The sequence below is a fragment of the Halichoerus grypus genome, chromosome 5 (genome assembly GCF_964656455.1).
Source record: "Halichoerus grypus chromosome 5, mHalGry1.hap1.1, whole genome shotgun sequence".
Lineage (NCBI taxonomy): Eukaryota > Metazoa > Chordata > Mammalia > Carnivora > Phocidae > Halichoerus > Halichoerus grypus.
The window spans coordinates 167693077-167710955 of NC_135716.1; the positions used below are offsets into that span (position 1 = coordinate 167693077).

Here is a 17879-nt window from a genome sequence, read left to right on the forward strand (position 1 = left end):
GAGCTGGATCATAATCCTGCCCACGATTAGCCCCAACTTGGAGGGAGGAGAAACGGGCTGCCACCGGGCCTCCCCCGTTGTCAGGTGGACTGCCCAGGTCAGACTGCAGGATTCTGAAGGAGCAGAGTCAGGTCTAGGAGGCCAAGCAGTGAGCGGCCCAGGGTTACAAGGGGGGAGGAAGCTGGCTGCAGGCAGAGGAAGACAGCAACCGAGGGCGTGGCCGAGGACAGGCCTAGGCAGAGGAATGAGACGCAGAACAAAGAGCAAGAGAATATCCTCCCTCTTCCTGCCCACCCTCCTGAGTTGCTCCAAAGAATCAGTGGACTGACTTCCAGTGCTGGATGCAGCAGGCTCTGACATTTACAGGCTACCGGGTCTCTTCAAGGCCAGTTAGATGTTTAAAAGCCTGTCTGAAAGCCACTCTGTTAGGGGAAGGAACCGACCACGGACCGGAAACCCCTGAGGTGTGCAAACAGCCACGTCACTTCTCCGCAGGAAGGAGCTGGGGTGGAGCAAGCTGAGATTAAGGCCCTGGCCCCAGCACCCAGCCTCCCAGGGGGACCCACACTGGTCTAAGAGGAATCAAGGGCTGTCTGTGGCGCCTCGCAGCACAGGTTCTTTCTAGCCACACTGGCCTTCCTACTGTTCTTAAACATACCAGCTCGTTCACCGCTCCAGGCTTTGGCTTTTACTATTTCTGGATTGCATATTACTGGCTCCCATCACACCATTCAGGGCTCCTCTCAAGGACCACCTCCTCCTCGAAGCTTTCGCAGATCACCTACTCTAAACAAGCCCACTCCCTACACCTCCTGTGCTCTTCCTCCAGATACCCACACAGCTCAATTCCTCATCTCTTCACATCTTTGCTTCTTTGCTCAGAAGTCACCTCCTTCACGAAGCCTTCCCTGACCACCCTATTTAAAACCATATACCCTCCCCCAGCTCTCATCCTTCCTCCCTGCTTTCCTCTTTGACATCCCAGATGTTTAATTACTAACGGTCCTTCTCCTCCTGCTGGAACGTCAGCTCCAAGAGGGCAGGGGATTATTGTCCTATTTGTTCACTGCTATATCGTCAGCATCAAGAAAAGTGCCTGGCACATAAGAGGGGTTCAACCAATGTCTGACGAGAGAATGAGTAAGTACACGAATGTTTAAGGGCAGAGACTCTGGTCAGACTGTATGAGATCTCATCCCAGCTCTTCCACCTCCTGGGTGATCTTGGGCCACTTACTTTGCTCCTCTGAGACTCAATGTAACCAGTAAAAGGAGAATAACAACAGTCCTTGTCTCATGGGATTACTGGGGGATGAAATAAGATCACGCATGTAAAGAGGTGAAAAGCCCACAGGGCCCCCCGTGAGCGCTCAGTACTAAGCTGGCGGCCACCACAGCCTTCATTTGCCAGCATCTCTTGCTTGCTTCGTTGCTCACTGGTTTATCAGGTGTTTCCACTCTGGTGTCCGCTCCAGCCGGCCTTACTTACTACCGCGCCCCCAGTGTCTGGCAAGGTGTGGGAAGAGAAACTCAGGCCTCCTCTCAAATCAAGGAGCGCGGAGCTAAGAGATACAGCTTCAGCCCGAGTAGGAGCCTCACCGATCTGTTTCTCCAGGGCGGCTGCCTCACAGACGGTGGCCCGGGGCAGGATCCCGGGGTCGGTGAAACTGGTCCGCAGCAGGCAGCTCATGACGAAGAAGAAGAGGATGGCAGCGATGATGGGGATGGCGAGCGTCAGCTGGCGGGCCAGGAAGGGACAGCTGGGGGGCAGGGAGAGAGAGAGAGAGATGAGCAGATACCCAGAGGGCTCCCTGCGGCACAGGGCTGCAGCACCAGGCAGGTGTTGTCATCCCAGAAACACCCCGCATTCCCATCCGTGCAGAGAGCCTTTCCCTGAGGAAGAGGGACAGCTCCTAGGCCAGGGCCTCGGGCAGCCATCACTAAGTGATCCTTGCGCTTTCCCTCTGAGCCAATAGCAGACATGATCAATAGATCCCAGCACTTTTTTTTAATATGAGCTAAGGAGAGGAATCTAGATCCCAGCATTCTTAACCCCTGCACTTAGCTGCAGCCTCAGAATCCTTCTAAACACAAAGCTTCAGGCAGCCACTACCAACTCGCTTGAGTTGACCATCCATGAAAATGTTCACTCACTCACTCACTCCACAAATACTTAGCGAGGTCTTACATATGCCAGGCAACACCTTCCCCAAACAGCAGTGAACAAGGGCGCTGTTCCCCAGCCGCCATGAGGCTCTGGTCTAGTGGGGAAAACAGACCTGTGGACAGGGAGCCACATAGGACTGTGTGTGCTCACACGGGCAAGAGGAAGACAGCCGAACAGTCAGGAAAGTCTGGCTGAAGGAGATAATGCCTAAGCTAAAATCTGAGGACTGAAAAGCGTCAGCCAGGTGAAGGGGGTTAGGCGGAAGAGCATGGTCCAGCACTGCCACTGTCATCCAAGGGCTGGCATCCCAAGTCAGCGCGTTCAGGTCCCCGCGCCTAGCTGGTCCGGAGAAGAGCCTGTGCACGGGCTGGCTCTGAGGGCTGCCCACACGATTAGCTGCTGTCGTCTGCTGTCTTCCCTCCCAGATGAGAGCGGCACCTGATGGGGTGAGGAGCTGCTACTCGGGAAACGACAGGCCGCTGGGAGGCCAGAATCAGCCAAGGAGCTGGCACAGCTGCAAAAAGCAGACCTGTGGACGTCCGCACGCTCCTTCCAGAGCCTCCACCGCCAGAGGCTCTGGCCTCCAGGGAGGTCCTTCCCTTGAAGAGCAGAGACTGCCAAGACCAAGGGCTCCAACGGGACCACACATTCTGCTCCAAACACCTCAGTGGCCCCTAGGTCCGAGCCTCAAACAAAGCTGGGCTCTCTGTGTCACCCACATGACCATCAGCCAGTTTGTGGATAGCCAGACTCTTTGCGGGATGGGGACTTGAAGTCTGAGACTGTAGAACCCTCAGAAACACCAAGCCCTGGTTCCCTGATTTTATAGAGGGGGACTCTGAGGCCCACAGCTACATCCCAGGTCACGTAGCCAGCCAATGACAGGGCTGGGGCCTCCGGGCCCTCAGCAAATACTCTCTACATTCACTCAACAAATATTTACTGTACTGAGTGCCTACTACACACCAGGCCCTGTTCCAGGCACTGAAGACATAACAGTGAGGAGAACTGAGACAGGCAACAAACTAGCAGAAAGTATACACGTAGTATGTTCAGATGGTGGCAAGCGCTTCCAGAGAACAAGTAGTCAGGGAAGAGGAATAGGAGGGAGGGGAGTGGTTTGTTATGTTGACAGTCAGGGAAGGAGGGAAGAAAAGTGAGGGACTGAGCCATGAGACCATCTAAAGGAAGGGTATTCCAATCAGTGCGAAGGCCCTGAGGCAGGAATGTGCAAGGAGGCCAATGTGTCTGGAGGAGGATGCATGGGGAGGTGGGGGGAGTGGGAGGAGAGGGACAGAAAGGAAGCCCATTATCAGGGCGCTGGCTCTCATTCGGGAGAGCCAGGGAGGATTCGGGGGGGGGGGGGCACTGGGATCTGACTTAGAATTAAAGGGGCACTCTGGCCTCCGTGTGGCATGGGAAGTGGGACAGAAGCCAGGCACCCTGCTGACAGCCCTGTGCAATAATCCACCAAACCAAACAATGAAGCAAAACCCTTCTCAGCAAGAAAAAGCCCTAGAGAGCCACTCTCTCTTTCCCCAGAGCAACGGGAGAATGTGAGCTTGCTCACTCTCCAGTGTTCCCACGTGCTGGTCCCTACTGAGGTTTCACCCCAGTTCAGACCCAGGGGTGCTCTCAGCCCAAACCCAAACCCTCCTGCCAACTCCACCAGCCCAAGTGAGGAAGAGCAGAGACAAGGCGAGATGATTCACAAGCCCTCCCAAACCCAGAAGTCCTCCTTTCTCCCTTCTCTGGGGGACAAATCTGTCACCAGTCAAGATACCCACGCAGCCCAGAAGATCCTGCTTCTGAACTGACTGAACCCCACGCTGCAGGGTCACAGGGGTCAACTTCCTCCTGCTCAGGCTGCAGCCCCGGGGCTACTGGAAAAGGAACTTTCAAAACACTCATGTGGGTCAGCCCAGTGAGATGGATCTGAAACTCAGCCCAGGGAACATGCTGGAGGCTGGGGGCTCCCCAGAGCTTCTGCTTGTTATATTATCCTGGAACTTCTTATCCACCCTGACTCAGAAAGGAAGGGGTAAAGGGAGAAGCTAATTCGTACGAAGTCCTCACCTTGCTTCAAGGGGAAACCCAGGGTTGCAGATACATGATCTGGCAGCTGGAAAGGGGGTGGTGTCTTTGTAGAAGTCTCAGCGTGGCCAAGTCTTAGCGTGGCCACAGGCCCTTAGGAAGTGCTTTATGGTGAAGCCGACAGCTAACAGCAGCATCCAGCATTAAGTGCTCGTTCCTGGTTAAAAGCTTACATACATGACCTTGTGCCACCCTCATGATGACTTATTATAAACCCCATTTTATAGACGAGGGCAATGGGGCTCTGAGGTGAAGGGACTGCCCCGAGGTCATGCAGTCTGCAGGTGGTGCGGGCTGGGGCTGGAACCAGGTCTGTTGGCTCCGGAGGAGTTGTTCACCACACCGCACAGTTAAGGAAGACCACAAAGGATGGAGAGAACTAGGAGGGGAAGTGTGAGTGTGTGTGCAAAAGACTCACACAGCAGATGGCTCAAGCTAGAGACCAAGTTTTCCAAGCTGGAAAACTTCCGATACAAAAATGCGACCCTGGGAAGTGACAAGCATCCCCTCTTCCAACCAGAAAATGGAGATACTGTGTGGACCAATCCTGGGTCACTCGGGATCAAAAGCCCCCAAGGGGGCAAATAAGACCTGTCACACCAAAGCACTCTGGACTCTGGAGAAATAACAAGGCCCTGCAGCTGTTCCTGCCGTGGGACAGGCGGGGGGGTGGGGGGGGGGTGTATCCTCCAGAATGTTGAGAAGGCAAAGAAAACCAGGAGGTCAGAGGTGGGGGGCAGGGGCTTGGCGGAGTCTGAGGAAAGGCTGGGAAGTGCTGGGGAAGCTAAGGAAGGTGTTGGAGAGAGGAGGGAGGCCTGAGAGGCCCAGAGCTGTTTGGGAAGATTGCCTGAGGGCCTAGAGGGAGAAAGACTGAGGGGAAAGCAAGGGGGAAAGGTCTGCGCTAGAGAGATAAGAGGGGACCCCAGAGGGGACCCAAAGGCATCCAGGAGATTTGTAATGGGGAGCATAAAGCCAAAGGACACGGAAGAAATTCAGAAGTTGTCTGGAAGGGACAGAAAGCAAAGACCCTTCGAGGGGTCGGAAAGAAGCTGGGGGGGGGGGTAGTGGGCAAGGAGATCCAGGAGGACTGAGCCAGGTTCTGAGAGGGCACTGAGGGTGGGGCTGTGAAGGCCATGGGAGGGCGGTGCTCCTGGCAGAGGCTGGGTGCCAGGGAAAGGCAGTGAAGGATGGGGGGGCGGGCCACAGAGGACGGGGCATCCGGATGGGCGAAGGAGGATGGGGGTGGGTAGGTGGAGAGGGCCCGGGAGGGCAGAGGAGAGGGATGCCAGGAGACTGAGAAGGCCTGGGGGCAGATCCCGAGCGGAGGGCGGAGGGCGCAGGCCCCGGGGAGCTGGGAGGGGAGGGTGCCTGGCAGGTGCAGGGAAGGGTGGAGCGCCCGGGGACGTGGGAGAGGAGCGGCGGCCCAGAGGGGCTGGAGTGCCCACGCAGGACCCGCGCAGGTGGGGTGCGCGGCAGGGGGCGGAGGGGGCCGGAAGGGACCGGGCGGCCGAGGGGGCGGGGCCGGGGGCGCCGCGGGACTCACTCGAAGACGAAGAAGAGGACGGTGGTGGTGAGGATGAGCAGCAAAGTGAGCGCGAAGACGCCGCCGTGGCCGGCCAGCATGAGGCGGCCGCCGCAGTAGAAGCGGTTGCGGCCCGGGAACACCTCCCACTTGCGCCGCGGGCGGCGGCCGATGCTCCCGCTGCCGCTGCCGCTGCCGCTGCTACTCCAGCGGGGCGCAGCGGCGGGCGGCGGGGGCCCGGGGCCCGGGCCGGGGGGCGCGGCGGGGCCGGGGCGGCGCGCCCCAGGGGAGACGGGCGGCGGGGCGGCCCCGGGGCTGATCTGCTGGTACTCGCAGTCCTTCATGCGGCCGGCCGCGGGCCTCGGCTCGGCGCCCCGCGGGCCGGCCGGGCCGCACCGGGACCGGGGCCGAGCGGCGGAGGTGGTGCTGCTGGCGGCAGCGGCGGCGGCGGCGGCGGCGCGCGGCGCTCGCTCGCTGGGGGCGGCCCCGCCGCTGCCCCGCCCCGCCCCCCGCCCGGCGCGGCCTCCCGCCGCAGCGCCCCCTCCGCCTGGGCCCGGGATGGCGCTCGCGCCCCGCGGCCGGGTCCGGCTCCGCTGCGGGGCCCTGTCCTGTCCCCTGCCGACCCTGAGCCGCGGCGGTCCCCTCTGCACAACGACGGGGCTGCAGATGCGCGCTCCCGGGAGCTTTCTGTTGTTTTGCAATGAAAGCATTTGTTGGGCGTCCCCTGGGTGCCAGGCACCTTGCCAAGGGCCGAGATTCGAGTGGTGGACTTCTTGATCTACTTCTGACGATCTGTAATTCCAGGGCCAGGCTTACCCATCTCTGAGGACTGACCGGGTAGGTATTTCGGGCGGTGGGGGAGGGGGGGCAGGCAGGCAGGGGTAGGGGTGGGGGGACAGTCTGCTGTGAAACAAAACCAGGGGCCTGTTAACTACTATCTTGAAGTTCAAAGTGCTTAGGGGGTATGTGCGGCACATCCTCTGGCCTCCCTCACCCAGCTCTGTGATCTGGACCCAGACCAAGGATTTTCTAGCTATCCGGGTTGATGTAGGGTTGATGCCACAGTATTTTTCAAGAATTTGGGGTGTATTCATTTTCCAAATTGCTGTGTAACAAATTATCACAAATTTAGTGGCTTAAAACAACACACATTATTGTTTCATAGGTTCCAGCTCAGGAGTGCCAGCCTGGTCAGCTGAATCCTTTGCTCTGAGTCTCAGAAGGCTGTAATCAAGGTATCAGCAAGGCTGCAGCCTCATCTGGAGACTCAACTGGGGAAGAATCCACCTGCAAGCCCATTCAGGTTTTGTTGGCAGAACTTATTTCCTTTCAACTGTATGACTCAGGGCCTGGGGTTTTTGCTGGCTGTCAGCAAAACAGCAAAACAGTTCCAGAGGCCATCTGCAGTCCCCGGGGGTTACCGCAGTTCCTTGCCATGTGGGCTTCTCCAACATGGCTGCTTACTTTATCAGGCCCACAAGGAGAGTCTCTAGTTCCAGTCTGCTAAGACAGGGTTTCACGTAATGAAACTTATTATGTATGTAGTGGGAGTGACTACTTTCCCATCACTTCTGCCACTTGAACTCAAAAAGAGGATCACACCTTTGTGTGAATACCAGGAGGCAGGAATCACTGGGGGTTACCTTAGGTTCTGTCCACCACATTGGGATTACTGGAAAACCCAAGGAAAAGTATAAGAAAAGAGAGCTGGAGACTAGTATAGGAGAGAGTAAGAAACAAAATCAAAACACATGATGCAGGGGCACCTGGGTGACTCAGTTGGTTGAGCATCCGACTCTTGGTTTCAGCTCAGGTCATGACCTCAGGGTTGTGATATCAAGTCCCAGGTTGGGTTCCACGCTTGGCATGGAGTCTGCTTGTGATTCTGTCTTTCCCTCTCCCTCTGCCCCTCCCCCCCTGCACCCTCTCACTCTAAGATAAATCAATCTTAAAAAAAAAAAAATACATAATGCAGAGGGATAGAAAGGTAACAACAGTGACCTCAAGGATCACTAATTGTTACACATGCCAGAGGCTGCCCAGCCATGCCCTTGGTGCCAAAGATTCTGGGTTTGATGAGCCCCACCTTGGAGTGAACCACGTTGTGGGCTTCCTCCCCTCTTGTTCCTTGGCTGTAGAACAAAGTTAAAAACTGGACATACTGGTTTCAGTATAGATTCCTGTTGTCCCACCCAACTGGGTTCTTTTGCAACCCTAAACCTTTGCTTGCTCCTTGTCACTACAGAAACTCAAACTATCTTGCTTGATTTCAGCTTCGCTCCTCTCTACCTCATAATTTTTCCCTATTTGCATTGATCTTTGCCTCTCATCTTAAAGATGTGGGCCTCTTTCTGCCCATGGCCAGCGCTCCATTCATGTCCTACTCCTCTCTCTGTTCATAGAGACTGCAAACACACGCTCCATTCTCTATCTATTAAAAAGCAGGGGGCACCTGAGTGGCTCAGTTGGTTAAGCCTCAGACTCTTGATTTCGGCTCATGTCATGATCTCAGGATCCTGAGATCGAGCCCCATGTTAGGCTCAACGCTGGGCATGGAGCCTGCCTAAAATTCTCTCTTCCTCTCCCTCTGCTCCTCCCCCTACTTGTGCACGGACATGCACGCTCTCTCTCTCTCAAATAAATAAATCTTTAAAAATAAACAAACAAACAAATAAATAAAGAGCAAAACTAAACTAAAATACCAACAACAGAAACAGCATTCCATGTTGGCTGCCTCCTCACTCTAGTGTCAGGTTTATCTTTTTCTCTCTCATTTAAAGAGTAGCTCTCACTTCCATGTCACCTATTCACTTATTACTTTTTAAATTTAGCCTCTGTCTACATCACTCCCCTAAAACTTCTATCTTGGGGCACCTGGCTGGCTCAGTGGGTAGAGCATGCAACTCTTGGTCTCAGGGTTGTAACTTAAGGCCCCACATTGGGTGTAGAGATTACTTAAAAATAAAATCTTTAAAAAAACCCACCTTCTATCTTAAATGTCACCAGTGGCCCATTTAGTGTGACATAAACTACTCATTCTCACCAACACTCACAGTTTCCAGCCTCTCTTACAGATGGGTGTGACCAAGTGACTGAATTCTGGCTAATGGAAGGCAAGTGAAAGTGACAAGCTGGCTCATAAAACTCCCTGGGGCTGATCTTTGCTCCCGTTCCCACCTGCTAGCCAAATGAAGGAGACTGAGTCAAACCAGATGTGCCCATTCCAAATTTCAGGGTCCCACTCCTCCTCCATCACCTGAAAGACTTAATAAGACTGCATTCAAGGGGCACCTGGGTGGCTCAGTCGTTTAAGCATCTGCCTTTGGCTCAGGTCATGATCCCAGGGTCCTGGGATCAAGTCTAATGTCGGGCTCACTGCTCAGTGGGGAGTGTGCTTCTCCCTCTCCCTCTGCCTGACACTCCCCACCCACCCCACCCCCCCGGCTTGTGCTCTCTCTCTGTCAAATAAATAAAGTCTTTAAAAAAATAAGACTGAATTCAACTGTTCTAAATCTGCAACATGTGCAATATTTTATTTGTAGCACATAAATCTGGGGCTAGGAGAAATAAGAGATTCTCTTATGGTTATCCTGGAAGCTCTATGACTCTCTGACCATGACTTAGGTTGAGAGTTTAAAGACCCAAGCTTGTCATCTTCTTCATGCAAGGACTCTGATGCATTCACAAGCATTCCTGCCATACCAAGTCCCCATAGTCATCATCACTGCCATAATAGTCTAGTGCAACACTTGGGCCCCCAAGGCACTTGCTTGAGTTGGCAAGTCATCCCAAATAACCACAAGTGATAATTTGATTAATCATGATGCCACAGCATGCCGTGGATTAGTTGCATTGCATTTCTCATTGGCAAGGAGCTCAGCACATTGAAACCCAATGACACAACCAAACCAGATCCCTATTCCCATCTTTTGAGGTCTATTTCCTGGGACCCCCCTCCTAGTACCAATTTCTGTATCAGTCAGGGTCCAGCCAATGAGTCAGAAGCTATACCAGTCATTGGACAGAGGGAGTTTAATATAAAGAATAGTTGGAAGAGTTAACTAGGTACAAAGCTGTTAACTAGCTGAAAAGGTAAAAAGACAACTCTGAGGGGGCGCCTGGGTGGCTCAGTTGGTTAAGCGACTGCCTTCGGCTCAGGACATGATCCTGGAGTCCCGGGATCGAGTCCCACATCAGGCTCCCTGCTCAGCAGGGAGTCTGCTTCTCCCTCTGACCCTCCTCCCTCTCATGCTCTCTGTCTCTCATTGTCTCTCTCACAAATAAATAAAATCTTAAAAAAAAAAAAAAAAAAAAAAAAAATTTAAAAAAAAAAAAAAAAAAAAAGACAACTCTGAGATACCACGGAGCAGCAACAGCAGGAGGCATCTACACCTCAGAGAGCTAGGAGAACAAAGGGAAGCATCTGGAATTACGAAAACTTAGAAACTTAGAAGAGGGGCTCCACAGAGCTGAAACTCAGACCTCTAAGTCTGGTGCTGGTGTCTGGTGTCTGAGAGGGAGGAAGGACCAACACCGCTGAGGAGAGTGCCACCTGGCTGATGCTGGTGTCTCTGACTGCGACACCATGAAGCTGGTTCTGCAAAACCAGCTGCTGAAAAACTCTGCAAAGTGGATTCAGCTGCTGCTACAGGAAGGCCCGGCTGCTGCCCAGGTGAAGGAGCTTTGCTAGAGTGACCTCACAGGAAAAGGAAGCAAACGGAGGGAGGGAGCTTCTCTTCCTCCTCTGGACTCACTATCTCCCTCTGGTGGCCCTTACTGGCAGAGCCACACACAGAGCCCGCTGACAAAGCAGAAATGGATTTGCTGAGTCCCAGCTCCAGTATCTCATAGTAGAAAGCAGAAGGGTGGGCTTAGAGCTGAGAGACAATAACCTACTAACTAGCATGGGCGCTTTTATAAAGCATTAGAAGAAAGAGGTGAACTTAGGTGAGAATTAGCTGGTTTTCAAGCAGAGATGGAAGGGAAATAAAGTCCAGACATAATGGGCCTTTCAGAGTCAGAAAAGCTGACTGCTTCTAGACAACAAGTAGTCTAAGATTGAAAAAGGTCTTGAAAGATGTGAACACCTGTAAGGCAAATATCAGCTTATTATTTCACATGACTTTGGTGTAGCCATCATTACATTAAGAGTGAGGCAAGGGGGAGCGCCTGGGTGGCTCAGTTGGTGAAGCATCTGCCTTCCGTTCAGGTCATGACACCGGGGTCCTAGGATCGAGCCCCACATCAGGTGCCCTGCTCAGCGGGGAGCCTGCTTCTCCCTCTCCCTCTGTGCCGCCACCCCCCCCCCCCCCGCTCGTGCTCTCTCTTTCTCTCTTAAATAAATAAAATCTTTAAAAAAGAGTGAGGCAAGGGGTGGGGCACCATGGATGGCTCAGTAGGTTAAGCACCCAACTCTTGATTTCAGCTCAGGCTGTGATCTCAGAGTTGTGAGATCCAGCTCTCTGTCAGGCTCTGTGCTCAGCGCAGAGTCTGCTTGAGATTCTCTCCTTCTCCCTCTGCCCCTCCCCCACTCACATACACCTGTGCTCTTTCTCTTTCTCTCAATAAATAAACAGGGGCACCTGGGTGGCTCAGTCATTAAGCGTCTGCCTTCGGCTCACGTCATGATCCCAGGGTCCTGGGATCGAGTCCCGCATCGGACTCTCTGCTCGGCGGGAAGCCTGCTTCTCCCACTCCCACTCCTCCTGCTTGTGTTCCCTCTCTCGCTGTGTCTCTGTCTGTCAAATAAATAAATAAAATGTTAATAAATAAATAAATAAAATCTTTAAAAGAAGAGGCAAGGGTGTCAAAGCAAATCTAGAAGCTTGAGAATTCTGTCTAGGGAAGAGCTTGAGGGTGGTTAGTGTCACATGGATCTGACTGGAAGCAAATAGAAACCTGTTGTATTAATTTTTCGGTCAGCCTGGCTAAGCCACACAGTCCACAGATATGTGGTCAAGTACTATTCTAGATGTTTTTGCGAAGGTATTTGTAAGGTGAGATTAACATTTTTTAAAATATTTTTTTAAGTAATCTCCACACCCAGTGGGGGGCTCGAATTCATGACCCCAAGGTCAAGAGTCACATGCTCCACCAACTGAACCAGCCAGGCACCCCATGAGGTGAGATTAACACTTAAATCAGTAGACTTTAGTGAAGCAGATTGTTCTCCATAAAGTAGGTGAGCCTCGTCCAATCAGTCGAAGGCCTTAATAGAAAAAAAGATTGACTTCCCCTAAGAAAGAGGGGATTCTGCCAGCAGACTTGAATAGCAACATCAGCTCCTCCATGGTCTCTGGCTTCTGGCCTACCCTGCAGGTTTTGGCCTTGCCAGCCTCTACAATCATGAGCCAGTTATCTCCCCTGCACTCGTATCTGTACACACACACATACACATATACAACCCGTTAGTTATGTTTCTCTGGAGAACTCTGACTTATACATCAAAAAGGTTTTGAGGTAACTGTATTGCCAGAGAAACCATGAGCCCAAATTTTAAAAAGCCTTTGTCTGCCTAAAATTCATATGAAATCTCAAGGGATGCTTGAATAGGCAAAACAATTTTGAACAAGAAGAATAAAATTGGAGGTCTCATACTTCCTGATTTCAAAATGTACTACAAAGCTACAGGAAACAAAACAGTATGGTACAGGCATAAAGACAGACATATAGGCCAATGGAATAAAATAAAAGAGCCTAGAAATAAACCCTTGCATGGATGGTCAAATAATTTTGACAAGGGCTCCAAGACCAGTCAATGGGGAAAAGACAGTCTTTTCAACAAATGGTGCTGGGAAAACTGGAGATCCATGTGCGAAAGAATGAAGTTAGATTTTTATCTCACACCACATACAAAAACTAACCCCCGATGGATAAAAGACCTAAACATAAGAGCTAAAACCATAAAACTCTTAGAGGAAAACAAAGAGCAAAACTTCATGACACTGGATTTGGTGATGATTTCTTGCATATGACACTGAAAGTACGGGCAACAAGAGAAAAATAGATAAATTGGATTTCATCAAAATTAAAACCTTTTATGCATCAAATGACACTATGACCAGAGTGATAAGGCAACCAGGCAACCTATGGAATGGGAGAAAATATTTGCAAATCATATATCTGATTAATATCCAAAATATATAAAGAACTTCAGCAATTCAAACAACAAAAAACAAGTGACCTGATTTAAAAATGGGCAAAGGATCTGAATAAACATTTCTCCAAAGATACATATTTCATGTGCGAGTAAGCACATGAAAAGATGCTCAACATCACTTATCGTTAGGGAATACAAATCAAAATGACAATGAGACACCACCTCACCCTCACTAGGATGGCTACTATTTAAAACAAAACAAAACAGGGGTGCCTGGCTGGCTCAGTCACAGAGCATGCCACTCTTAATCTCAGAGTCGTGAGTTCAAGTCCCATGTTGGGTGTGCAGCCTATTTAAAAAAATAAAACAAGTGTTGGTGAGGATGTGGAGAAATGTGAACCCTTGTGCATTGCTAGTGGGAATATAAAATGGTGCAGCTGCTGTGGAAAACAGCACGACAGTTCCTCAAAAAATTAAACATAGAATTACCATATGATCCAGAAATTCCAATTCTGGGTATATACCCAAAACAATTGACCAGGGACTTGAACAGATATTTGTCTACCAATGTTCATAGCAGCATTATTCATAATAGCCAAAAGGTGGAAGCAACCAAAATATCCATTGACAGATGAATGGATAAACAAAATGTGGTGTATTCCTACAATGGAATGTTATTCAGCCATAAAAGGAATGGACAATCTGACACATGCTACAATATGGATGAACCTTGAAGACATTATGTGAAGTGAGATAAGCTCATCACAAAAGGACAAAGATTGTGATAGAGTAGTCATATTCACAGAGACAGAACGCAGAATGATGACTACCAGAGTCTGGGAGGGTAGGGGGAATGGGGAGTTACTGCTGAATGGGTATCAAGTTTTAGTTTGGGAAGATGAAGAAGTTCCAGAGATGGATGAGGGTGACTGTTGCATGACAATGTGAATATATTAATGCCACTGAACTTTACACTTAAAAGTGATCAAAATGGTAAATTTTATGTTATATTATAAAATATTTATTTTAACAACCCCCCCTCCCCGACACACACACACACACATGTGCATGGGTGCCTCTGGCTGGCTGAGATTTAGGCCCCCATGCTTGCACCAGCAGGAAGTGAACTGTGAAAGCTGCACATTCTCCAAGGAGGTCATACTCCCCAAAGCCCATCTCAGATGTGGCCATGAAGGACAGTCAAGGGGCCAGAGGGCACAGCCAGGAGGCATGGAGAACATTGGACAAAGGAGTCCCTCCTAGAACTAATCAGGTTGTCTAATCAAGGAATGTTCTCCAGCCCCAGGGAAGAGGGCTTTGTCAGTTTGACCAGTGGGGATTCAGAACTGCTTTGGACTAGAGACTGCTATTCGTCTTCAATTCTTCCCTTTCTTAGATAGATGTTTGTATTGAGATTATTCTTGCTCTACCATTGTATATTTTGTTTTTTTAGTTCATAAGGAATGTTATCAGAAGCTGACTGAGAGACTTGGAGCTGAATATAGTCACTGGATGGGATTTGGGGTTATCTCCCTTGGGAAGGGATGTGTTCTGTGAGAAGAGCAAAAAAACAGGTATTTGGCTCAGGAAGACAGACTGAGGCAGACTGGGACACACAAAAATCTGTGTTTTCTTCTTCCTAAACCTATATTCAGGCTTCATGTCCCAGTAGGATTGCCAGATTTAGCAAATAAAAACACAGGATGCCCAGTGAAATTTGAATTTCAGACAAACAACAAAGGATTTATGTCCTGTGCAACATTTGGGACATAATTATACTGAAAAAAATATTTGTTTACCCCAAATTTAAATTTCACTGAGCATCCTGTATCTCACCTGGCAACCCTACTTCCCAGCCTCTCTTGCAGTTAGATGCGGTGTGTGACTGAGGTCTGGCCAGTGGCATGAAATGGAAGTGATGTGCATCTCTCCCAGGCCTGGCCTCTCAAAACCTCTCCGAAAGCAGAGGACTTTGAGCATCTAGAGGAGGGGAGAGTCACAAAATGGAAGGAGCCTGGGTCCCAAATGACTGGGTAGAACAGGCCTCCCTCCTCAAACCTGCACTAGACCACGATGTAAACAAGAAAGAACTTGTATGATGAAGCCACTGAGTTTTCGAAGTTGTTGATTACAGCAGTTAGTCTATTTTGAATAATAGCCCTAATCCCTAAATTCAATAGCTCTTCTCATCCTTTCCTTAACAGCCTTTGACCTTGGTAGCCATTTCTTTCTTTCTTTTTTTTTTTTTTAAGATTTTATTTATTTTTTTGACAGAGAGAGACACAGCGAGAGAGGGAACACAAGCAGGGGGAGTGGGAGAGGGAGAGAAGCAGGCTTCCCGCTGAGCACGGAGCCCGATGAGGGGCTCGATCCCAGGACCCTGGGATCATGACCTGAGCCGAAGGCAGACACTTAACGACTGAGCCACCCAGGCGCCCCGGTAGCCATTTCTTTCTTTTTGAAACTCTCCCTTCTCTGATACTATTTTTTTTTTTTAAAGATTATTTATTTATTTATTTGACAGAGAGAGACACAGCGAGAGAGGGAACACAAGCAGGGGGAGTGGGAGAAGGAGAAGCAGGCTTCCCGCGGAGCAAGGAGCCCTATGCGGGGCTCAATCCCAGAACCCTGGGATCATGACCTGAGCCGAAGGCAGACGCTTAACGACTGAGCCACCCAGGCGCCCCAGATACTATTTTTTTCTAGTGCTTTAATGATGATGATGAGGAGGAGGAGGAGGAGGACTAACCACCATTCACAAAGTTCTTACTATGGGCCAGGTGCTGTGCTAAGTGCTTTATCTAGTATCTCATGTAATCCTCCTAACTACTCTGTGTGGTAGGTGCAATCACCCCCATTTCAGGGTGAGAAAACAGGTGTAGAGAAGTTCAATCACTTGCCCAAGGTCTTACGGGCCCTCCTTCTCTCTCTACACTTTTCCTTTCGACAGTCCCATCTAATCACGGCTGCCCTAATGACCATGTGTTGTGTGGACGGCTCCCTGACCTCTCTCCTTGTCTCCACGTGCACATTTTCTGGCATAGGAATGTACTGATGGCACTGCAAACCTGTGCAGCTACTCCTGTGTCATGCTGTTCTAAATACTTTTAATTTCCACGACAATCCTGAGATAGATGTTATTCATATCTACAAGGTAGCCAGCGTTACCCACATTTCACAGACGAGTGAACTGTGGCTCAGAGATTCCGTACTGGCTCACGTTCATACATGAGTACACAGCAGCTCTCAATGACAATACCTCAGTTCTACTCAAACTGAGCTCTCCCTGTCCTGTTCTGCTGCCTGCTTCCTATACTCATTCTCTGCCCTTAACTTTCAAATCCTCCCCATCCTACAGAGTCCAGTTCAAAGGCTATTTCCCCACCATGTCTGTTTGGGTATTCCAAGCTGGAAGGGATCTCCACCTTCCGTGAATTTACAGAGAACTTACTCTGTACCTTACTTTTTTTTTTGTAAGCATACAAGCAAAACTTTATCCCTCCTCATCATAAAAAGTTCAGGGAGATGGGCGCCTGGGTGGCTCAGTCGTTAAGCGTCTGCCTTCGGCTCAGGTCATGATCCCGGGGTCCTGGGATCGAGCCCCACGTCGGGCTCGCTGCTTGGCAGAAAGCCTGCTTCTCCCTCTCCCACTCCCCCTGCTTGTGTTCCCTCTCTCGCTGTGTCTCTCTCTGTCAAATAAATAAATAAAATCTTTTTAAAAAGTTCAAGGAGAGAGGTACAGAGCAAGAAGTTTTTATGGCCCTTCGGTCCCCAGAATTTACCAGTTTTTTTTTTTTTAAGATTTTATTTGAGAGAGAAAGAGAGAGAGCACGAGTTGGGGGCGGAGCAGAGGGAGAGGGACAGACTTCCCGCTGAGTGGGGAGCTGGATGCGGGGCTCGATCCCAGGACCCTGAGATCATGACCTGAGCCGAAGGCAGACGCTTAACTGACTGAGCCACCCAGCCGCCCCTACCAGTTTCTATCTTGATTAAAGTTTCTGTGTATCTGCTACCAACTCTATTAGACAACTATTTGAGTACAGAACATGTAGCAAGTCATCTTTAGTCCCTAAAATAGGCATTCATAAACAATTGTTGAAAGAATTGATCGATTTCAAATCCTCTGAGCCCGCACACACTACATTTTTAGATGAAGGTGAGAAGGTCTGTTCAGGAAAAGAAGTGATTTTTTCCTCAAGAGGACTGGTAAAGACATGTCAAACACTCCCTCTCCTCCCACCTTCATTAAAGAACAAAAAAGCATCTACTTCTTAGGTGTATGAAGCGTCTGGTTTCTGTTTTAGCTGGGTCTCAGAAGGAAATGACTTTTCTCTGAAATTGTAGACGCCCAACCCAGCTGCAGCATTGTTAGGCCTCAGGGTAAACAGGAAGCTTCCTGCCTTGGGCCCTTCATGTCCCTCTCCCAGACTATTAAAGACTGTTAATAGGATGGTAAAAGGACAGCTGCTGGCCATAAAATCAGCCCATTCCTTAGATCCTTGGAGAGTTGCAACTAGATCCCTCCAAGTTCAGAGAGAAAACTATGTCTGTCTCCAGGTCACACACCAGGTGCATCCACCTAGCTGGGGTCATCAGTTATCTCCTCTATGATTAGCTGTAACCATAATGGCCTTTGCAGAATACCAGAGTTTGGTTCCTTGGCATTAGTTGAGAAGGTGGGGTTTCCATTTATAAGGTTTCTGGTCCTTGAAACTATTTGTTTCTGGGAGCGATCCATCCTGATCATCCCCCAAAAAGAGGTAAAGAGGAGAATCCATGAGAGCGAAGGATCTAGTGCTCCTACCTCTGTGATGCAGGGCTGAAACAGGACCTTCAGTCTTCCTGCACACAGGGTAGAAGTCCCTGGATTTGCAGCTGTTGGTGAGGAGGGAGGGAACAGTTTCTGCCAACTGGAGGGACACTAGGGCAGGGGTTATCCTCTTTTGCCAAGAAGGGCACTCGGGTGTCTTGGCAGAAGGCAGAGGGCTGCCCCGATCT

General features: G+C 50.4%; 1 protein-coding gene and 2 long non-coding RNA genes across 8 annotated transcripts in view; 1 reads left to right on the forward strand and 2 right to left on the reverse strand.

Moving 5' to 3' along the window:
* The window catches only part of ZDHHC18 (zDHHC palmitoyltransferase 18), a 34248-nt gene extending 28036 nt beyond the window's left edge, over positions 1 to 6212 (reverse strand). For 2 of the 5 annotated variants that reach the window (XM_078073600.1, XM_078073599.1), the window contains exons 1-2: positions 5804 to 6211; positions 1599 to 1759 (exon numbers count right to left, since the gene is read on the reverse strand). In XM_078073600.1, coding sequence (XP_077929726.1) covers positions 1599 to 1759; positions 5804 to 6126 — 484 coding nt within the window. In that variant the 5' untranslated portion in view covers positions 6127 to 6211. Of the gene's footprint in view, positions 1 to 1598; positions 1760 to 5803 lie in introns of all 5 variants that reach the window. The other 3 variants (XM_078073601.1, XM_078073598.1, XM_036116443.2) reach the window with 3 other exon arrangements.
* A 114-nt stretch (positions 6213 to 6326) lies between these two features.
* LOC118550971 (uncharacterized) lies at positions 6327 to 11512 on the forward strand. 2 transcript variants are annotated; one of them, XR_013448320.1, is made up of 3 exons: positions 6327 to 6619; positions 6948 to 7085; positions 11359 to 11512. It is a non-coding gene; the product is annotated as an uncharacterized LOC118550971 (long non-coding RNA). The 2 variants fall into 2 exon arrangements; XR_013448319.1 differs by lacking the exon at positions 11359 to 11512 and having other exon boundaries at positions 6948 to 10131.
* On the reverse strand, positions 9797 to 11373 carry LOC144381960 (uncharacterized). Its single transcript, XR_013448321.1, has 2 exons — positions 10146 to 11373; positions 9797 to 9900 (listed from the first exon to the last, which is right to left on the reverse strand). It is a non-coding gene; the product is annotated as an uncharacterized LOC144381960 (long non-coding RNA).
* Positions 11513 to 17879: the final 6367 nt, after the last annotated feature.